Here is a 20,769-nt window from a genome sequence, read left to right as displayed (position 1 = left end):
AACCAGAATTGACTAGGTCCAGATTGCCCCTAGCCTTCATGACCTTTCCCTAGAATTCTGTGTGGCCCAGTTCTTAGGCCTGGCTCAGGTGGGCTTCTGTTCTACCTCATGGGGACCTTGGAGCCACCTGCTTTCTGAGGCCTCCCTCCCACCAGGTAGAGCTGACCCAATCTGGAGAAGGGCACGGGCACATGGGCCTGTCTGGTCTTACTGTCCCAGTCCCAAGCGCAGAACATACCACTCTTCCTCATGACCAGGACATCGCCACATTCATCCTCGATGGGTAGGAAGATCTCGGGGACCACGATGAGGATCCTGCGCTTGGGGGGAGGTGCGATGTGCCACACACACTCGGCATTGGCTGGGTAGTCTCCAGGGTAGTTGGGGGACTCGATATAGCCTGTGTAGTCACCAAGCTCGCCACCACAGTGCTGGTCTGTGGGTACCACGGTCAAGGGACTTGTCAGGCTGGCTACATGGGTGTTCTAGCCCTCAAAGGCAATAGAGGTGCTCCCGTGCCAGCCAATCAGGTCTTGTGCTGACTCACAGAGCTGGGGGGAGGGGTTCTTGCCTGGACCAGAGGGCAGGGCCTCAGCTGATACCACTGGGTTCCCTGACCCCCAGCCCAGGCTTTCCTTTCTTACGGGCATCCCTCATCCGGCACAGGCCACTCTGTGCCTTCGTGTCTTGGTTTTTACCACCCTTAGTATTCTGTAGGCTGCCTGCTCCCAGTCAGCCTCACGTCCTAGCTGTGTCTCAGGTGTGAAAGGTGAAAGGCTTCTGGGTGGCTCCAGATGTGACCAGCACCCAGGGGAGGAACTAGGAACTTATTGGGGATGTATGAAAACTACAAACTCTGAAGAATATCCAGGCACAAGCCTTTAATCTCAGCACTCAGAAAGCAGAGGCAGGTAGATCTTCGTGAGTTCAAGGCCAACCTAGTCTGCACAGCTAGTTATAGGTCAGATAGGGTTACATAGAAAAGCCCTGCACAGAGAGACCTTCAAAACAATAACAACAAAACCCCCAACCAAGAACAACAGCAACAAAAGCTCTCAGAAATGTAGTAAAAGTCCTAATTTAGCATCCTGTTATACCCAAAGACTGATGTGCCAAGAGATGGGGGCTGGTAGGCAAAGGCCAAACTGTCTGTTCATGTTTTCCTTTGGAACCCAAGTCTCTCAGCTACCTACAGCTACCCACAAGGCCTGTCAGGCCCTCCCCCATCCCTTCCACATTGGTCCATGCTCAGTTCCCTGCTTTCTATTGCTTTGGGGTATTTGTATGGTGCCAGATGGTGGCTTAGATGATGTGTGCCTTGTATAGCTGCAGGCTTTGGTAGCTGCCCACAGCCTGCCACCTGCAGGCACAGAATCTGCTTTCTCTCTCTGGGCACCCAGAAACTAGAGTTGGGTCTGGCCTGAGTTAAGGCCCGGGTAGGGATAAGCATGCATGGGGAATTATGATCTGTGACGCAATCACATTTCCTGTAGAGTGGACAGAGCATGGGCCGCCCCGCCTTGCTAGGGACCGGCGGTCTCCTCTCACAGAGGTCCCACTTGTCCCCTCCCCACTCATTACTCAGCATTCCCCGCTCCCTCCCACTAGGAATGACACTTACTTTTGCAGTGGGTGACATTGGTGGACCCATCAAAATCAGTGCTGGTGTTGCCCGGACAGGTGATACAGTGGTTCTGGCCAAACTCGGGCTGATAGGTGCCCACAGGACAGCGGATGCACCGGTGGGTGGTGGTATTATAGTAGTGGCCGGGGGAACAGTGCACTGCAGGCGACATGGGGGAGGGGTGCTGATGGGCAAGGATGGGGGAACCTCTGTGCTCCCAAGACCCTCCTCACCAAATGACCTTTCTGATTTTCCTCACCATTATGGGGTAAGTGAGGCCAAGTTATATACCTCATGGCGAAGGAGAGGAAGAGCTTGGGTTGGGGTTGTCCATACCAAGGATGTGCTCGAGTCATGCAGCAATAATGTAAGGACCAACCTTACTTGAGGGGTTCAAAGGGGGAGACAGTATGACTGGAAGGGGTCAGGGCAGGAGGGAGGGGAAGTGGAGGGCTACACCAGACATTTCTACAAGACAAATGGGCAGTGGAGCTAAGGGTGGAGTGCAGAGTTCTGCTCCTGGATCCGCGTGGGAGAGGACATGGGGTAGCCTGGGTGTCAGGAGACCCTCTGCCCATGGCAGGCTCTGTGACACTGAGGGTCCAGCCACCTAGGCTTGGCTGGAGGCACGGGGTCACAGAGGGCCAGCAGGGTAGGGGAGTAGAGGGGAGGGTCAGTGAGTGAGGATGCGATGATCTGGATGCAGAGGGGAGGGGAAGCCCAAAGGGTGGCTGAGGCTGCTATTCCTGCTCTTGTGGGGCTCCTCTGCTACGCTACCGTCTCCTTTACTCCCATCATCCTCTTTTCCTGACATCATCATCTACCTCCCTTTAAGCAGCCTACCTATTCCTACTTTTGACACTCCCGGTGCTCAACAGTCTTGAGTCTAGACACTGTCTCTTTGTGGTATGTGATGTGGTTCTGGTCACCCATGTCCCCTACTGGAGTCTTGAGACCCCCTCCTCTGACTTTGGGGTTGGCCTTTGTGGTGTCAGGGAATGTGTCCCTGAATAGCAGGCCCCTTACCTTTGGCCTCACAGTCCTGGAAGGAGGCAGTCCCCGTGTGCTTGGTGAGAAGCCCTCCTCCACAGGGAAAACAGCCGGTACGCCCAGGCTCGGGCTGGTATGTGCCCACAGGGCAGGCCTGGCAGGGCTTGAAACCATCCACTGAGTAGTAGCCTGGAGAGCACTGGCCTGAAAGTCAGAGGTCACGGCTCAGGTAGGGGAGGATGCTGTGGCTATGAGAGGCTGACCCTGCCCTCCCTGGAAAAGGTACTCCAGGGTGGGTGGGAACGAAAAATGGGCAACTTGGGTTGGAGGCACTAGGATCTGGGTCTTGAGGCTGACAGTTTGCTGTGTGGCCTTGCCAGCCTGACTGTTCTTCCCTCACTAGCAGCACTGGCTGGAGCTAAGGGGCAAGGGGTCTCGCTGCCAAGCTGGAATACAGAGGAGGAGGTGTATTTGGGGGTTCATGCCCCAGCTTCTCAGGGGCAGGTCTCAGGTATTCACAGAAAGAATGGCCTAGGGCTCTAGATTGATGCTGTCTTATCTGTCAGGATCTGTCAGTATGACAGGCCAGAACTGGGGTAGGGGTGGGAGGGAGGTATCTGAGAATCAAGGCCCTGACCAGGACACAGAAGGACCACAGGAATGCCATCCCGAGCTCAGTATTCCTGCAGTGTGGGCACAGGTGTTCCAATATGGAGTGGGTTTAAGGTCCTCTTGACCCAGGTCCCAAGATTCTCAGCACATATCCAAGTGGAGACTTTCCCCTCCCAAAGCTACCCTGTGCTTTGCTAGCCACCATTTCCTGGGGACCGCATTCCTAGGGCCCAGAGGATCAGGAAGTAGCTGCAGCCACAGGGGTCTGCACTCTTCCAGGGCTCTGCTTGCCTACCCTCCTGGACAATATGCTTTTCCAGGGCTGAGCCCTTGGTTCTTCTAGAGTGAGTCTGGCGTGGTCGGCAGGAGATGCCAATAGGGACCCTGTTGCAGAGGGGGCTGAGTGGGCAGTAAATGGGAGGGCTGTATGCTAATACAACTGCCCCTGGTGAAAACTGAAAACTGGCTTCTCAGATACCAACAGGGCAAACAACATGTTAAGTTCTCTGTGCAGAGGAGTTATGGCTAAAGATGCTTGCTTGAGTGGATTGCAGACCTTGTGGTGCTACGTAAGCATTTGGGTGTTCCTTCACAAGCCACACCTCGGTCCATCCATGACTGTAAGTTGTACACCGTGAGGCCTTTCTTGTGCGTGCTGACTATGCGGAAATTGTGTGGCTTTGGAAAGGGGAGAGTTTCAAGCAAGACCACAGTTTACGATTGTCCATGGCACTGGCTTTTTCTCTGGGAGCCTCATGAGAGGATGGTGGGCCCTGCCTGGAACCTGTCCCCACTTAGCCCTCCCCTTCTGGGCGGGCCACACTTGCCTCCACATTCGGATACATTGCGGGCACCAGCCAGGCCCAGCCCTTCACTGCTGGGGCATGGCGTGCAGCTGAGCTGGCCCTCCATGTCCTGGTAGGTTCCTGACACACACGGCACACACTGGCCCAGCTCACCGCTGAAGTAGGTGCCAGGCGCACAGGACACTGTAGAGACCGAGTGAAAGACAGTGGTAAGGGGCCAACCCCTGTGTGCAGGTAGGACACACCCTTATCCCTGGGGCTTTAAGGGCCTATCCGGAAGAGCAGGGAGCGCCACCCAGGTGCCAGCCATCCCTGAGGACCCCATAGGCTGGACCCTGCTGCTGCTTCTTACAGTGGTTTGCACAGTGCTTCACCACAGCTGGTCTCTGGGCTCCAATAGGACTTCCGTGTCTCTCTGACCTACATCCTACCCTCAGCCTGACTTTTTGGTCTTTTACAAAATATATCTGTCCCCTAGATGTCTCTATCAGGTCCTCCTATCCCAAGCCACCTCTTCCTTTTCTGCCTGTATAGGTGAGCTGGGACCCAAAGACACAACGCAGTGCAGAACCTGGGGACCAGTAGAAGGCCTGGGTGAGAGAGTCTGGTGGTGAACAGATTATTGTAGAGTACCACAGAGATGCAGGGCAGTGGAGAGCCAGGATGCTTGGCTGCTGAGGGCTACCGAAGACACTCGTAAGGAAAGAGGCTAAGGGCAAAGGGAGCCATGTTCATCACTGTCGGAGGTGAGTACAGACATGTAAAGGGGAGGCTGGGGAAAGTTGCCAGGTTGGATGCATGAGTATGGACTGCATTTTCATCTCACACACACAGATGTAAACTGACAGACAGATATGTACTCACGTGCACAGACACATGACACATACAGACATGCACACACATACAAGACATCACATGACACATACAGACATACACACACATACAGAGACATACAGACATAAGAGAGAGTGAGTGAGAGAGCAAGAGAGAGCGAGCATGCTGTGTCCCTATACACTATACAGTGTCCCTAGCTGGAATATACTCATATTTTGTTTAGCGCGACTAGGGTTCTGAAAACCGGAAATGATTTCCAGATAAAGAAGAGGATGTTATCACTGAGCCCCTCACTGTCCCTCACGGAACCCATGCACATGTGAGGATCATGTTCTTTGTGTGTGGCCCCTGATGGTTCTCCAGGCCTGCTCAGCACCTTCCTGGGAGCAGGGTGGGAAGTCTCTGCATGCCCTTCAGTTCCCTCTTCCTCGACTTCCTGGATCAGTGGGCTAGTACCGGCTTGAGTGGCCACATCCTTGGAACCCCCGCCCCCTGACATCCCTCTCTAAACACCCCTCTCCTCTCCAGGCCCCTCTCCTCTCCAGGCCTCTCCATCCCACATTTAGCCTTCCTTGCATGAGCTCCTTGCAGTCAGCGTCAAGGAGACAGGGAGTCCACAGTAAGGCTCACTCACCTAGGTCATGTGGGACTTAGAGTCGCATCTGTGGCTGCGCGGCCCTTTCAGCTTCATCTCTGGGTACAGTTCCCTGCACACTTTCCATCATGCCCAGGAGGACCAGGACTCTGCCACCACCCAAGCCTTGTGCTGGCCCTGAATCTGTTCCCTCTTACAGGCCACTCCTACGGGAGACTGCCTGGGTCTGGCCGTGGTTACTTTCTCCAGCTTCTCTCCTCGGTGGTTACTTTCTCCAGCTTCTCTCCTTGAGGGGCCAGGAGGCAACTGTGCTGCTCAGCCCTGGCTCAGCCTCCCTGGTCCTCAGCTCACATACCTCCTTCTCCTGCACCACACTGCAGACTAGAGCTGGCCCAGTCCGGCCCCTGGGGACTCATGCCTCACCTCCTCGACTTTGCTGTCCTGTTCCCTCTTCCAGGGCTACAGTGAGGATCACACGCCTGGCCCAGCACCAGAAGAGAGGATGCATTCTCCAAATGGCAATGATAACAGCAAGTCCTACACTCTCCTCCTTGGCAGACCATTCCCTCCGTCCCTGCTGATGTCTGTTTTCCCTGTATGCCCACTGCCGTTTCCTAAGTTACCGGTGTCAGGAGTCAGTGTCTGGGGACACGAGCAGGGGGACTCACCACACTTGCCATCCTGTAGTATTTGGCCTGTGCCACATGTCCCTGGCCCCTCCAGTGTCTTGGCTGGCCGCTGGGCCACTTCGTACTCAGTGCCTGAGACCTGGATATAGAACTGGTGGCGGCTGATGGACTTCCGCAGAGTCTTGATGGCGGCCTGCAGGCTCTGCTCGGTCCGCTTCCGCATGCAGTCTGCTTCACAGGTGTCTGCAGGGGAGGAAGGGACCCAGCGACAGTAACTATAACCTGCTAGTAGCTGCATTCTTTGCTGAGAGCTCCCCCAAACTAGTCCCTGTGCTGAGTTTCACAGCTCAGTACAGTCTCACAACAGAACTGGGTCGGTGAGGGGTGGGGAGCTTTAGAGGTGTCTGACAGAAACTGAGATTGAGGGTCTAAGAGACATGGCCTAGCCAAGGCTACAAAGCAGGTCTGAGTCTGAGTAAGGCCTTTGCCCATTCTTGAGGATTGCCACTGTCCCCAGGGTAGTGTCCAGTTCTGACAGGCTAGATATAAAGTGTCCTCCAGGACTGGGAAGATGGCTCAGTTGGTAAAGTGCTTGTTGGCATGCAATCATGAGGTCCTGAGTTCCAATCCCCTGATCCCTCGTACCCACATAAAAACCAAGTGATGTGTAACCCCAGCCCTGGGGTAGATAGACAGGTGAATATCCAGAGCTCTTTGGCCAGCTAACCTATCGAGACAAGGCCCCCAGTGTTCAGTGTGTGCCTGTCAGGTGTGGCCACTCCCCTTTAATCCTAGGGCTCAGGAAGCAGAGGATCTTTGTGAGTTTCAAGCTAGCCTGGTCTACATAGCAAGTTCTAGGCCAGCTAGGGCTAAATAGTGAGACCTGGTCTCAAAAAAAAATTTGTATGTTGATCTTTTGCCTTCAGATGTTGATTCCCCTCCCCCCAGCATGTACACCAGCACTCCCCTTCCTCCATAAAGGTTCCTGCACTAAAGGTGTGTCCCTTGCTGGTAGTGCTAGATGGAGAAGTTCTGGAAGCATTAGGTGGTAGGTAATGTAATAGGCCACGGAGGCAGATCCTCGTGGGTCCCTCTCTGTCTCTCTCTGCTTCCTGTTTGCCTCTGCCCCTCTTCCTCACCACTTTCTGGGTATGGCCTCTTCTCTCTGACCTCGGTGCCTTTACCTACTCTGTTCCTCTCCCTGAACCCCATTCCTTGCCACTTCGATTAGATTAATTTTGATTTCAATTTGCTTTAGAAGGTTTTCAGGGCAGGCACCGCACGGTGGTGCACGCCTTTAATCCCAGCTCTGGGGAGGCTGAGGCAGGAGGATCAAGGATCTCTGTGTATTTGAGTCTAGTCCAGTTTACATAGAGTTCTAGGACAGCAAAGGCCGCATAACAGCAAGAACCTGTCTCAAAAGGACCAAAAATAAAATAATAAAAAAGCAAACAACTGACCCATCACCTGCCAGTATAGCTAAGAAGAATTGCTTGTATGAAGCACAGCCTGTATTACAAGCCTCCCTTCAGTGTCCCTCCCGCCCCTCGTGGGACATTTTGGGGAGGCTCTGTCCCGTCCTTCCTGCCCCAGTAGGGACATAGAGTTGGGGTTCTCGTGCTGCCTCTGCTCCAAGTGTTACCCTGAGTTGCCTCCTGCACTGGGGGCTACAGGGCTTGGCCCACAGTATGTAGCAATTCCCTGCGAGTCCCTACTTCCCTTGGGCTCACTCAGTCTCAGGTCTAACAGACTCCCAGCCCCCAAGAACACGTCACCCACCTGAGGCCTCGTCCATCTTCATCTCTACTTCAAACTCGGCCGTGATATGGGACACCTCCTTGGATGGGGACTTGCGGCCTCGGCGCCTCTTCTTGGAGGAGTCACACTTGAGGGTCACAAAAGTCACGTGGCAGTTATCTGAACAGAGAAGGGCACACTGTCCTGTTGTGGAATAGTAACTAGGCAAAGATGTGTTACACTTGTTTCTGCAGTGGAATATTCCTTTATGTGAAGGTGTGTTACATTTGTTGCTGCTGCCTTTGTTAAGGAGGTAAAGATGTATTACATTTGTTTCACCTTGCCTGCCTAAGGCACCTGATTGGTCTAATGAAAAATTGACCGGTCAAAAGCTAGCAAAGCAGGAGAGGGATAGGCAGGGCTGGCAGGCAGAGAGAATAAAGAGGAGGAGAACTCTAGACTAGGGAAGAACCAGAGAAGAAGAAGATAGGGGACGGAGAGAAAGGGGCGTGCCTGGGTTGCCAGCCAGGCAGACATGAAAGAAGTAGAAAAAGGACATACAGAAAGAAAAGGTAAAAAGCCCCGAGGCAAAACGTAGATGAAGAGAAACAGGTTAATTTAAGTTAAAAAAAAAAAAAGCTAGCCAAAAACGAGTCTAAGCTAGGCCGAACATTCATAACTAATAAGAAGTCTCTGTGTCATGATTTGGGAGCTGGTTGGTGGCCCCAAAGAAAAAGGCTGGTGCACTGTGGCAAAGGTGATCTGTGTTGGAAGGAAGGTCCTTCCTGGCCCCACATGCAAACTCCCATGGAAAAGGTCTTTCCATGCCCAGGAGGCCATGGAACAGATGGGGACAACCGAGGTTGCAGAAGACCAGAGCTGCTCAGGGTCTCACAGGCACTGGGGGTTGAAGTGAGTCTCAGGCCCAGCATGAATGACATATCATCACACATGGAGGTACCCCATGATACTTACCGAGGAGGCCATGTGTCTACTCAGCACCTGCCGAGAGTCTGGCTAAGGGACCCTCCACCCCAGGTAAAGCCTCCTGAGGGCTCTGTTTCACAGGTCTGTGGGAGGATCTCCAGGGACCAGAGATGGGGATTTACCTCTTTGGCCTCTTACTGCACTGTTGATGCTTTTCTCCCACCCAATACCTGAAAGCTCTTCTGTCAGGGCTCCACCAGGCCACAGAGAACGTGTGCGTGTGCGTCTGTGTGTGTGTGTGTGTGTGCGTGTGTGTGTGATTTACTCCTCTGTGAGGCTGTGACAGTGGCCTTCTAGGTGCTTCAGCACCCATGTTTCCCTCTCATGACCATTGCTTAGTGCAGGCCAGACATGACTCAGAGGACTAAGGGGCCCTGGTGGAGGACAGACAGGAGCCCATACTTGGCAACCCCACCCAGCATGGCTGGGGACTTCACCTCTGCTCCCTGGTAAGCAGGGGGAAGATGGTCCACTTACCCAGAAGGGGGTGCCTCAGGGTGTCCTTGGCTCGCTCCTGGCTGCGGGGCCGGAGATGGCACTTGGCATCTCTGATCTTGAAGCGGGCCTTCTGCCTGATGGGGGTGGTGGGGGCATCTGGGGAAAGCCAAAATTCCCCCAGGTGGCGGCCTCTCCTGTGGGCAAGGAGGTAGTGGGGGACGGGGGCTGCCAGAGGATGGGTCCTTCTGGAGCTGGGTGGGGCTTGGTGGGTGGGGCTTGGTGGGTGGGCCATGCTACCCTGGCAGCCTCCTGGCTGGAGGAACCTTCCCTGCCACACTTATTTTTCTCCCTGTAAGGCCTGAAACAGGTGCTGGTGGGGTCCAACTGAAGGCCAGGGGCCTGGGAGAAGTCTTCCCCCAATGGGGGAAAGAACACTGCTCACCTCCTCCTTCGTGACCACAGTCACAGACATACATGGCTGTGCTTTTAGGAGAGAGGACAGAGAAGCACAAAGAAGGGCGAGGGCTTCAAACCCTAGGACACCTAGAACCATAGACCTCTCCAGAGCAGACCCCAGCTCCATGGACCAGAGTCCTGTGACCCCGAAAGCTCATGAACCCTTCCTGGATGTGTTAGGCACAGCATCCCAGGATTCTTTGCTGTACTGGAAGCAGGCTTGGTTCTGAGAAGCAGGGACTCTGAGCACCTCTTGAGCACAATGTCCAAGGGCCACTCTGTCGGCTAAGTTTAAGGCTATCCTTTGCTACATTGCTTGTTGGGGGCCAGCCTGGGCCCTATATGAGACCCTGTCTCAAACAATGGCAGTAACAGGGGCTGTGGGATCACAACATTTTGTAGTTACTAAATCACTCTACTACTGTGACCTCAGTAAGAAAGGCCTCCTGTGGGCTGTGGGCTGAGCCCAGAATGGAAAATGTTTCCCTGGGTGATCCCCTACTCTTTCCTAAATCATGCACTGGATGAAAAATGAAATGATGATTGCAGCCTGTGTGGCGTGGACAGGTTCAAGGTTACCTGAGCAGCTGGGCCCTGCACTGGAGCTGGTGCCGTTGCGTTTCGGCAGCGCCTTGCCCTGGAGACCTGGGACACCGCAGCTCAGGATGTAGCTGTTTTCTGAGTCTGCGGAGAGGTCAGTGGGTAAGGTTGGCTAGGGTGTACCTCTCTCCTAGGGTCCCAGATTCTTGAGGTCTCCAAGGGGTTGCTGAATGAACTGAAGATCAACACTGGCTCCCGTGGAGGCTGCCCAGGCCCACAGAGTGCCCGGCAGCTACCTGTCTGGGACAGCTCTGTGATTGGGAGTCCCACATTGGGCTCTGTCCTGCTGAGCAGTAGGAAGCAGGTGTGCACCCCAGAAAGTAACACACTGACCCATCCCAACCCAGAGGGCCAGGGGTTACCTGGCATGAAGAGACTGTGGCCCAGGCAGGACAGGAAGCAGTTCTCCACGCCACCCACCTTGCCGCAGGACAGCTGCGCCTGGGCAGAGGCCTTGGACCGAGACAGGCATCCATTCGTCTCTGAGAAGAGAGAGACAGAGAAGCTTTGAGCAAGCCCAGAGGACCTCTGGGTGCTAGCAGGGACCTTGAACGTGGGTCAGGTCAGCCTCCTAACCCCCTCACAGGGCTAGACTGTAGCAGACTGGGGACAGGAAGATGCAGGTCTATTCGGTAGTGTGGGGTGCTGGCTGCTGACAGTCAGCTTATTCTGTCCCCCTACAATCTTGGTCTTGTATTTGAGGAAAGGAGAATTCTTCTCTGGCAGTCCCCCCACCCTTTTCTAAATCATGCACCAGATGACAATGAAAGCATCATTTAGGTGTGTCCTCAGAGCAGATGCCTGGGTCCATCCTGGGTCAGAGGACATTTGGGCAGGCACCAACTTCAGAATACAGGGAGGGGCAGCACCTCCATCCAGGAGGCACTTGGAGATTTCAAAGCAGTTCTTTAGAACGTCTCCCATGGTTATTGTTAGAAGATTGAAAACATCAGGCTGGAGAGATAGTTCAGCAACGAAGAGCATTGGCTCCTCTTCCAGAGGACCCGGGTTCGATTCCTAGCATCCACATGGCAGCTCACAACTCTCTGTAACTCAAGTTCCAGTGGGTCTGACACCCTCACACAGACATACATGCGGGCCAAATATCAATGCACATAAAAATAAATAAATAAGCTGGGTGGTGATGGCGCACGCCTTTAATCCCAGCACTCGGGAGGCAGAGTGGTCTACAAAGTGAGTTCCAAGACAGCCAGGATGGTTTCACAGAGAGACCCTGTCTTGAAAAACAAAAACAAAACAAATAAATAGACAAATAAACGAAGACTGAAAGCATCCTAGGGAAAGCGACTAGGGAGACGGCTCAGTCGGTAAAGTGCTTTCTTTTCTGCAAGCTTGAGGAGTGTTAGAGTTCCCCAGCACATACAAGCAGGTGTGGTAGCTCATGCCTGCAATCCCAGTGTGTGTGTGTGGGGGTGAGTGGCATTAGGGGTGATAGCAGAGACGGGGCAGGGGGGCATCCTTGCAGTTCCTTGGTCAGCCAGCCTAGCAGAATCGATGAGTCAGAGGTGCAGTGAGAGACCCTGCCCTAAAAGAATAAGGTGGAGGGCAAGAGAGAAAGACACCTGGAGACACCCAATGTAGAACCTTATGTAGGCTTCTGGCTGCCACACCCACATGGATATACCTGCATATGCACGTGCACACACATGTACATATTATTCAGATATGTCCATATACCAGAGAGAGAGAGAGAGAGAGAGGGGAGAGAATCTGATTAGTAAGAAATGATGGTTGGTTCTGGGTCAGAGCAGCGGCATGCCATATACTCAGAATCAGTCTTAGGGGAAGCCCAGGCTCGGGGAAAGTCACTCCAGTGGCCAGATCACAAGGCTCCATCAAGCCACACCCCCTGGCAGTTGGCACAAGTCACGCTTAGACTCTAGTCCAAACCTAACACCACCTGAAACAAATCCCTCTCACACTCCTCTGAGGATTAGCACGTGGCCTTGCTCAGTGAGCAAGTCTGAAACACAACTCTCCCTCACAGAGGCCACTGCTGGGCTCCCTGTACGAGATGCTGAGTGGCCGGTGCTTCCTTCGGCAGTGCTGAGTCTACCTCCTTGCAGCTTGCTCTCCCCAGAGCATCCACCAGCCCCTGTAGTCATCCCGTTCTCCTGATCCAGACTTAAACCTAGGACCTCATGCATGCTAGTTCAGTCTCTGCCTCTGAACTGAGCTACCAGCCCCAGCCACCATTCTTTTTTCATTCTTTTTAAAAATTTTATATGAATGGGTGTTTTCGCTGTATGCATGCCCGTGTACCCAGGTGTGTGCCCGGGGCCCATAAAGGCGAAATGAGGATGTTGGATTCCCTTGAACTGGAGTTCCAGATGGCTGTGAGCTACCATGGAGGTGCTGGAACCGATCTTGGGTCCTCTAGAAGAGCAGCCAATGCCCTCAAATGCTGAGCTCGGTCTTCAGCCCCTTCGGACATCTTTCTTAATAATCCCTTGTTTCCTTGGTGCTGAGCTCTATACTTCATTATACAGAATTCCATGAAAATCATGTGTTTATGGTGCTGGAAAGATGGCTCAGTGGTTAAGAGCACTTATTGCTCTTCCAGAAGACCTGGGTTCAATTCCCAGCACCCACATGGCAGCTCACAACTGTAACTCCAGTTCCAGGACACTCGACACCTTCACATAGACATGCATGCAGACAAAACACCCTTTCACATAAAATAAATAAATTATTTTTAAAAATCCTTTGTCCAGGGCTGGGGGATGGCTCAGCTGATAAAGCCCTTGCCCCCAAAGCAGGAGGACCCGAGTCTGATTCCTGGAAGGCACATAGAAGAAGCTGGGTGTGACATCTCAGGCTTGTAACCCAGTGCTGGAGGCAGAGACGGGATAGTTGGCAAACTGACTTGGTGAGAGACAGAGGAAGGCACTTGATGGCCTGCTTGGGCTTCCACATGGGTGAGTCATGTTGTGGTTCACGGAACTCATCAGATGTACTAAAACCCCACTGCACTATCTGCCGATCTGCATGGGTGAATTCCGCGCATGGCATGCCAGCTACGTCTCAATGCAGCTATTGGCAGAAAAAGAAGAGCAAAGCCTAGAGAGATGCCATCAGCCGGAACACACAAAAATTATTCATTTGAGTCAAGCCTGTCTCAAACCTGTACTGTCGCTACAGACAACATGGTAAATGTTTAGGGAGCCATGGTGGAGCCCATGGAGTCGTGAGCAACTCTAGAGTGCTAAGAAAACTGAGCACTTCATGGTCACAGCTGAACCCCGAGGCCCTCAACATAGGAGTCAGAAGTCACAGGAAGTGGTTTCCCCAGCTCCTCCCTCTCAGCAGGCTGCTCTGACCTGAGTATTAAGGTCAGGGCCTCCACTAGCCAACAGCCGAGATCCCATGTGCCACCACAGACACGGTGCCTGGCAGCGGTCTGATAGTGAGAGCCGGGAGGATGCTATCTGGTGAACCAGGCTGTCCCCCAGGTGCCCCTCCCCTACACGGATATCTGCTAACATCTTCTTGAGAGCTCACCCTATGGGACCATCTCACAACCGGGAAGCTTTTCCCGTGTCCCAGCAACCCTCACTGTGCTGGAGCCAAGAGCCCCAAGCAGATATAAAGAGATTGGAACTGAGCTTTAGGCTCCCCCCCCCCGGGGTCCTTGGTGGGTAGGAACACATGCAGGAAGAGTGGTTTTCTAGATGAGCTGAAGTCCTGCTGAAAAGGATCTTTGCACTCCCAGGAGCCAGAACAGGACATTCTGTCTTCACACTTGTGGCACGCTGAAGCCCTCCTCAAGTAATAAAAGACTCATTTTATTGGAGGAATTTGTCATGAAGTGCTTAGGAATGCCACTGTCTTCATTATCCTTGCTGCCCTGGAAGACTAGAGGTGAATTTTCTAGGATGTAAGGCCACCCTGGAGAAGCCTTGGCTGCGGTTCTGCACAATGCGCAGAAACTGACTTCCTAGGATTCAGAGCAGATGGCTGACGTCACACAGCTTAGCAAGGGCCATGGAAGAAACCCACCTAGATGTCAGACACTGCCTAGCTCCATGTGTCCTGTGGAGTGTGTTCACACTTCAGTCTTTTTCTTTTTCTAAGATGTTATTATGTATACAGTGTTCTGCCTGCATGAAGCCTACAGGCCAGAAGAGGGCGCCAGATCTCATTATAGATGGCTGTGAGCTACAATGTAGTTGCTGGGAATTGAACTTGGGACCTCTGGAAGAGCAGCCAATTGCTCCTAACCTCTGACCCATCTCTCTAGCCCTACTTCGATCTTCTTCAAACGACAACCTGTCTTCAAATGACAGGTCTCGTATACCCCCATCTGGCCTCAGACTTGCCATGTGGCTAAGGAGAATCTCGAACTCCCAATCCTCCTGCCTCCACCTCCCAAGCTCTGAGATGACACCCGGATGTCCTTCTGTTTTCTCGTGATGCTTTCCCCCCATTTGCATTTCAGGTTCAACCCTTCTGACTTAACCTGTCATGCATGGCAACCCACCCATGCCCACCCTTTTCTGGGATAGCCACTATCTGAATTCTATAATCAGATCTCTATCTGTTGCCAGTTTGAAAACCACAAGGCATGTTCTTTGTGGTCAAAGGGGGAAAGGCTCTATCATTGAAAGACAGCCTTGGGGATCCCTGACGGCCACCTGTGGCTATCACCCCCCTCTTCTCCAGTCTAGCACCACCTAGAAAGGTCACATGGCTCAGGAAAAGCTGGCTGGTTGATAGCACTAGGACCAGGCTGACAGCTCAGTGGGGGCTCTGAGATCTTCCCAATTTTAGGACATTCCACTCTGACACTCACAGTGACCTGTGCTCTCCTAGGAACTGGAGGGACACTGTCCTTTTGAGGGGCGTAATAATAATGGGTGAAACAGATCGTGGGATTAGACAGGCCATCCATGGGGACCAGGCAACCCAGAGTGCTCACCAAAAGTTTGCCCTGGGGTGGGGTGTGTAATCCTAGCATTTAGGAAGTGGAACCGGGGATGAGGAGTTCAAGGCCAACCTCAGCTACTGGGGTGTGGCTCAGTGGTAGTACTAGCGTGCAAGAGACCCTGGGTTCTATTCCCAGCTCTGCAACACAAATGGATGACAGTGAAAACCGCAGCCTGTGCAAAAACGGAGTGGGACAGCAGGGAGCTCGGCAGGCTGACATGCTGCCATCACAGTTCCGACGGCAGAGCAATCTGGCTATCTGTGGGTCTTAGCATCTAGCTCATGGACACAGGAAGCCTTCTAGCACCTTCTACTAATATCCTCAGTTATACTTGTCTGCCTCAGTCAGCCCATGCCCAGAGTCCAGAACATTCAGTGTCTCAGGTGACTTAAAGGAGAAGGTGGTAAAACATGTCACCTGCACAGCACTCAGACCGATGGCAGTTAGCCCCCCCCCCCCCAGTGACAGCCAGGCCACCAAGGGCGGTCAGACCTTCTTGTAGTTTGAATATGAATATAGACTCATATATTTAAATGTTTAGTCACAGGGAGTGGTACTATTTGAAAGGATTATAAGGATTAGGAGGTGTGGCCTTGTTGAGTAGGTGCAAACTTTCTGGAGGAAGTGTGTCACTGGGGGGAGGCTTTGAGGTTTCAGAAGCCTACACCAGGCCTGAGCTGTCTGCCTGTGCATCAGGGTGTAGCTCTAGCACCCGCCTGCATGCTGCCACCATGGTGACAATGGACTAAACTTGCTCTAAGCAAGTCCCCAATTAAATGCCTTCTCTTCTAAGAACTGCCTTGGTCATGGTGTCTCTTTGCAGAGAGAATAGTGACTAAGTCAGCCCTGCACCCATGCCACAGCATTCAGTGGAGACCGGACAAGCCCCGACATTTCAGGCATCCTTGGTTCTGGGAGAGTGGATGCAGGGTTGGCATGGAGCAAATGCAGGGAGGGTGGCTGGGAGGTCGGATGGCTATTCTAACAGCTGCACTCTGGCTGGGCATGCTGAAGCACACCTGTAACCCCAGAACTTAGGAGACAGAGGCAGGAGGATTCTATGAGTTTGACACAGTCTGGCCTATATAGTGAGTTCTAGGACAGGCAGGCCTACATGAGACCCTGTGTTAAAACAACAGAATACAAAGGGACGAGGATGGAGCTGGGCTTTGATTCTTAAGTGAATGAAGTCTTGATGGGGGGCTCTTGGGAGAGAGTTTCTGAAGTTTCAGTGTTTTCGTTAATAGGAGCTAAACCTAGGCTCTCATGTGTGCTAGGCAGGTACTCTACCACTGAAGTATATCCCCAACCCTCTTTTTACTTCAGTTTTGACATTGGATCTCACAGAATTGTCTGAACTCATGGAATTCACTCAGCTGACCTTGGACTCACTCTGTAGCCAGGCAGGTGTTGACTTTTTGATCTCCCTGCCTCAGCCTCCGGAATAACTGGGATTTCACAGTTCACTATGCCTAGCAACCACCTTTATGAGTTGTCTAGGACTACAGAGCATATCAGGGCAGCAACTTGGAGAGTGGGTTCCAGGAGGACAGACACATGGCATTCCCAGACCTGCTCCCTGGTCCTGTGGGGGCTCAGATGATCTTTTATTCGCTGGACCAATGAATATGAGTCACTGGAACTAGACAGAGAGAGGACAGAGCCCTTGCAGAGAGGGCACAGGAAACCAGGGCTGTCTAGGAGGCAGTGCTGTGAGGGGCTGGCCGCTGGGTGGGGATTAGGGGAAGGATTTGCAGGCCTGGTGCTGCCATTGCAACCACAGGAGTCTAGCCAGTCTATACCCTGGAACTTCCTCAGAAGGACCAGAGGACCTGATGGAGGCGGGACCATCCATCTACCTCTTTTGGCTTCCAGGAGAGTCCCAGGCCCAAAGCATTGGCTACACAGACTCCCAGATCTCCTGCTCTGTGGTCCATCTCCCCACCTCAGGGCCCTTGTTCTGTGTCCCTGGCTGACACTATGCTTGCCTGGTCTCCAATGTGCCCCTCATCAACAAGCCCCGTTTCCCATTAGCCAACCCCACTGACAAGAGATTCCTGCCCACTAACCCAGGAGGACCCAAGGAGTCCCCCTACTTATGTAGTCACTGTCTCTTGCATTATCCCCTCCCCCCATACAGAGGGCAGGGCCAGCAGGTGGCCCCTCCCCACTCACCCACACAGTCCTTCCGGTTCCAGTGCAGCCTCCTTCCCGGTGGGCAGACACACTCGTAGCTGCCCCTGGTGTTGACACAGCCCTGCTCGCAGCTGCCGTTGTTCACACTGCACTCATCCATGTCTGGAAACACAGGCACGAGAGTGAGGGCAGGAGGGGGTGGGAACCACCAGCCCAGGCCACACCCATGGCACTGGGAGCGCAGAGGGTACCCAGGACCCGAGACCAGGAAGCTCCTGTCCCGAAGGGAAAGCATCAGCTCTTTCCCTGCCTTAGTTTCCCCTTCTGCACCAGGGTGAAAGGAGCAGCCTGAGACCCCCTCCTCTGACCAAAAGCCACCTCTAGGCAAGGGCTAGCTCTTCCAGCTCCAGGCCACCCAATTGCCACACACAGCACACAGTGTCCTGTCAGTCAGGGAAGTGGGCACTTGGTGTTTGAGAGTCCCTTGACAACAGCATCAGCCTCTAGTGGCTACTCCGCCCATCTCCGGTATTACCTGACCCTCTCAAGCTTCATGCTATCCTCAGGTCACAGAGAAAGAAGTGAGACTGTGGTCACCCTCCCCCACTCCCATCTTCATCAGCCACATCTGGCCAGAGGCCCTTTGGCTTAGCCTATGCTCCTTTTCCCTTTGGTGCAGGGTATGGAATCCAGGGCCCTAGGCGAGAGCTCCCCCGCCCCTGGGCTGATGGCTCCTGAATCTTCTCTCCATCCCTGGCTCCCACCCAACATCACAGGCCCAAGGTTTCAGGCCATGGGCCACCTCCCTATGGGCTGTCTGGATCCCACACTCCCTCCACAGCCAGAGCCCTCTGTCCCACCGTACTGCACACCGCTTCAAGTCTTCCTGCTTTTGTGTGTGCCCTTAAGCATCCTCCAGACCATGCAGCCCAGTACATCCTGGGCATGGATCTCCCTAGGGGATATTACCCTATTTCCTGCTGCTTGTGGGTTCATCCCCAGGACACCCCTCCCTCTGTGACTCTGAACGTGCTGTCCCCACTGGATCGCATTCCCATCTTGACCTAAACATTCCTCCTTTAGGGTTCTCATTGCCTCACGATCCTTCCTTCCTCTAGAGTGCACTTTCTGGAATTTTCTGTGCACTGGTCACTCCCTCCTGGACTGGGGCACCCCAGGAAATGAGGTTCTGGGCTTATGTTTCCAAGCTGGCTAAGGTACCCCATGGTACCTCCCATGCCCCGCCTCCCCCATCTTCTGTCCTTTACCCTGTCCTGTGCTTGGCAGGATCCCTCTGTCCCCAAAGTTCCCAGCCTTGCAAGGTCCCTCCCAGACCCACCAGGGTCAAGGTGGGGGTCGGGGTGTGGGGAGCAGTGTTGATGGCTATATGGCCAGGTGCGTGCCTCGAGGGGGAGGTGGCCCTGGCGGGCGGGCTGCAGACCTCCGCAGTGGGTTGTCCCGTAGAGTATGTAGCCGCGGTGGCACAGGCACTGGAAGCTGCCAGGGGAGTTGATGCAGATGTGGTCGCAGGTCCGCTCAAAGGAACACTCGTCGATGTCTGTGGTCACAGGAGAAGAGCACGGGTGTCAGTATGAGGTGACTAGAGCGGTCTGCCTCCCTGTGAACATCCCCCCTGGATGGGATCCCTGGGACCCCAGGCTCAGCACAGCCTCCCACAGTCTATTAGGCTTCTTGTTGCTCAACTTTCCCATTCTGCCTCTATTAGCCCTGTTTCTGGGACAGAATCCCCTCACATCTGTTCTGGAAGTGGGTGGGGCAAAATATCATGAGTAGAGGATTATTATGGACCTTTGTTTTGCTACTATCTCATTAATTTGTGGTTAGGAAAGATAATTATGTTTGCTTTAGAGTGTGTGTGCGCGCATATGTGGTGTATGAACATGTGTACGTGTATGTGTGCCCATGTGTTTACTGTGCATACATGTGCAGGCCAGAGGTCAATAGTGAGTATCTTCCTCATTTACTCTCCATCTTAATTATTTTTTAAAAAATGTTTATGTCTTACATTATGTGAGTGCAGTGCCCAAGGAGGACAGAAGAGGGCATCAGAGCCCAAAGAGCTTACAGGCCACTGTAAACCTTCTGATATGGGCTGGGAACTGAACCCAGGTCCCTTGTGAGAACAGTTCATGCTCTTAGTCGCTGAGCCACCCAGTCTTATTTGTTAATTGAGACAGGCTCTCTCACTGAATGGGAAGTTCACTGTCGGCTAGACGGACTGGCCTGCAAGTCCTCGTCTCTCACCCTGCTCGTCTCTCACATGCTGGGTTCACAGGCATGTGTTGCTGTGCTTGGCGTTTACATGGCTGCTGGGAGTATGAGATCTTCAAGCTTGCTCAGAAAGAGCTTCATACTGACGCACCTCCCCACCCTGTTCTGGTTTTACTTTTGAGACTGGGGTGTGTGCATGCGATCTCAGTACGTAGCCCAAACTGGCACTGAATTCCTGACTCTCCTGCCTCTGCCTCCCAGACACATTGTAGTCACCCCTGTGCAGACCTAGAATGGAAAGGAACAGCTGGACAGAGAAATAGAAGACGTACAGTGTAAGAAGAAAAGCAGCACCAGGAAAGGTGGCGTGAGAGCTGAGGCCTGAGCTCAAGGGAATAAAAAGTTTAAAGAACTTCCATGGTGCTAAATGGAATAAAGGGGGCGGTGACCTCAGGGCTAGACCCAACCCAGCTAAGATTCCAACAGTGAAAAGGAATTAAAGGAAGCACAGGCAGGGAAGGGAGCCATCAACAACTAAAAGCCGATATAAATGTTATTGATGGGGGTGGGCAAGTTTCAGCCCCAACAACAAGAATTTGGCAGCATCATTCATGGTTCTGACTTTGGCGTCAAAAATACAATAAAGGGATTGTGGAATCTGGTGGGGTGGCTAAGGAAAGGTGCTGAGGCCAGGCATGTGGCAGGGGTGTCCCTGCATGGAGACCCACAGAGGCCACTGTGTGAAAGTGTGAAGACCTGGATCGCCCTGGAGACCCCAAGATGTTGGAGATGCCAGAGCCATGGGATACCTGCCAAGGAGGGCTCCGAATGGAGCAGAACTGGCCCAAGAAAGATCAGTGTGCTGCATTCAACAAAGCTGGATGGAGTTGGACATCTGAAGAGCAATTTGACATCAGACACGGAGATGCAGAGTTTAGAGTTTGCCCAGCTGGTCCAGTATTTCCTTACTATGCTCCCTTTCCTCTGTTTTGGAATGGCGATGTATGTTCTGTGCTGGTGTATGTGATCCACTTTTTAAATTTGGTTTTACAGATTACACTTAGGAGATTGCCTGGAGTCTCAGGAGAGACTTTGGACTTTGGATTTTCAAGCAGTCCTGAGATTATGAAAGACTATGGGGATTT

At 53.1% G+C, this 20,769-nt stretch overlaps 1 protein-coding gene across 2 annotated transcripts in view; it reads right to left on the bottom strand.

Moving 5' to 3' along the window:
• Scube1 (signal peptide, CUB domain and EGF like domain containing 1) overlaps positions 1-20,769 on the bottom strand; it is a 119,507-nt gene that overhangs the window by 7,304 nt on the left and 91,434 nt on the right. For both annotated transcript variants that reach the window (XM_005354433.3, XM_005354434.3), the window contains 11 exons: positions 18,834-18,950; positions 17,432-17,554; positions 10,671-10,790; positions 10,288-10,392; positions 9,292-9,408; positions 7,870-8,007; positions 6,130-6,333; positions 4,054-4,215; positions 2,651-2,818; positions 1,622-1,783; positions 239-436 (listed from right to left, as the gene is read on the bottom strand). In XM_005354433.3, the coding sequence (XP_005354490.1) occupies positions 239-436; positions 1,622-1,783; positions 2,651-2,818; positions 4,054-4,215; positions 6,130-6,333; positions 7,870-8,007; positions 9,292-9,408; positions 10,288-10,392; positions 10,671-10,790; positions 17,432-17,554; positions 18,834-18,950 (1,614 nt within the window). The remainder of the gene's footprint in view (positions 1-238; positions 437-1,621; positions 1,784-2,650; positions 2,819-4,053; positions 4,216-6,129; positions 6,334-7,869; positions 8,008-9,291; positions 9,409-10,287; positions 10,393-10,670; positions 10,791-17,431; positions 17,555-18,833; positions 18,951-20,769) is intronic.

The sequence above is a fragment of the Microtus ochrogaster genome, chromosome 15 (assembly GCF_000317375.1).
Source record: "Microtus ochrogaster isolate Prairie Vole_2 chromosome 15, MicOch1.0, whole genome shotgun sequence".
NCBI lineage: Eukaryota > Metazoa > Chordata > Mammalia > Rodentia > Cricetidae > Microtus > Microtus ochrogaster.
The sequence above is the reverse complement of the archived record's forward strand: the minus strand, read 5'-3'. Positions and strand labels throughout refer to the sequence as shown.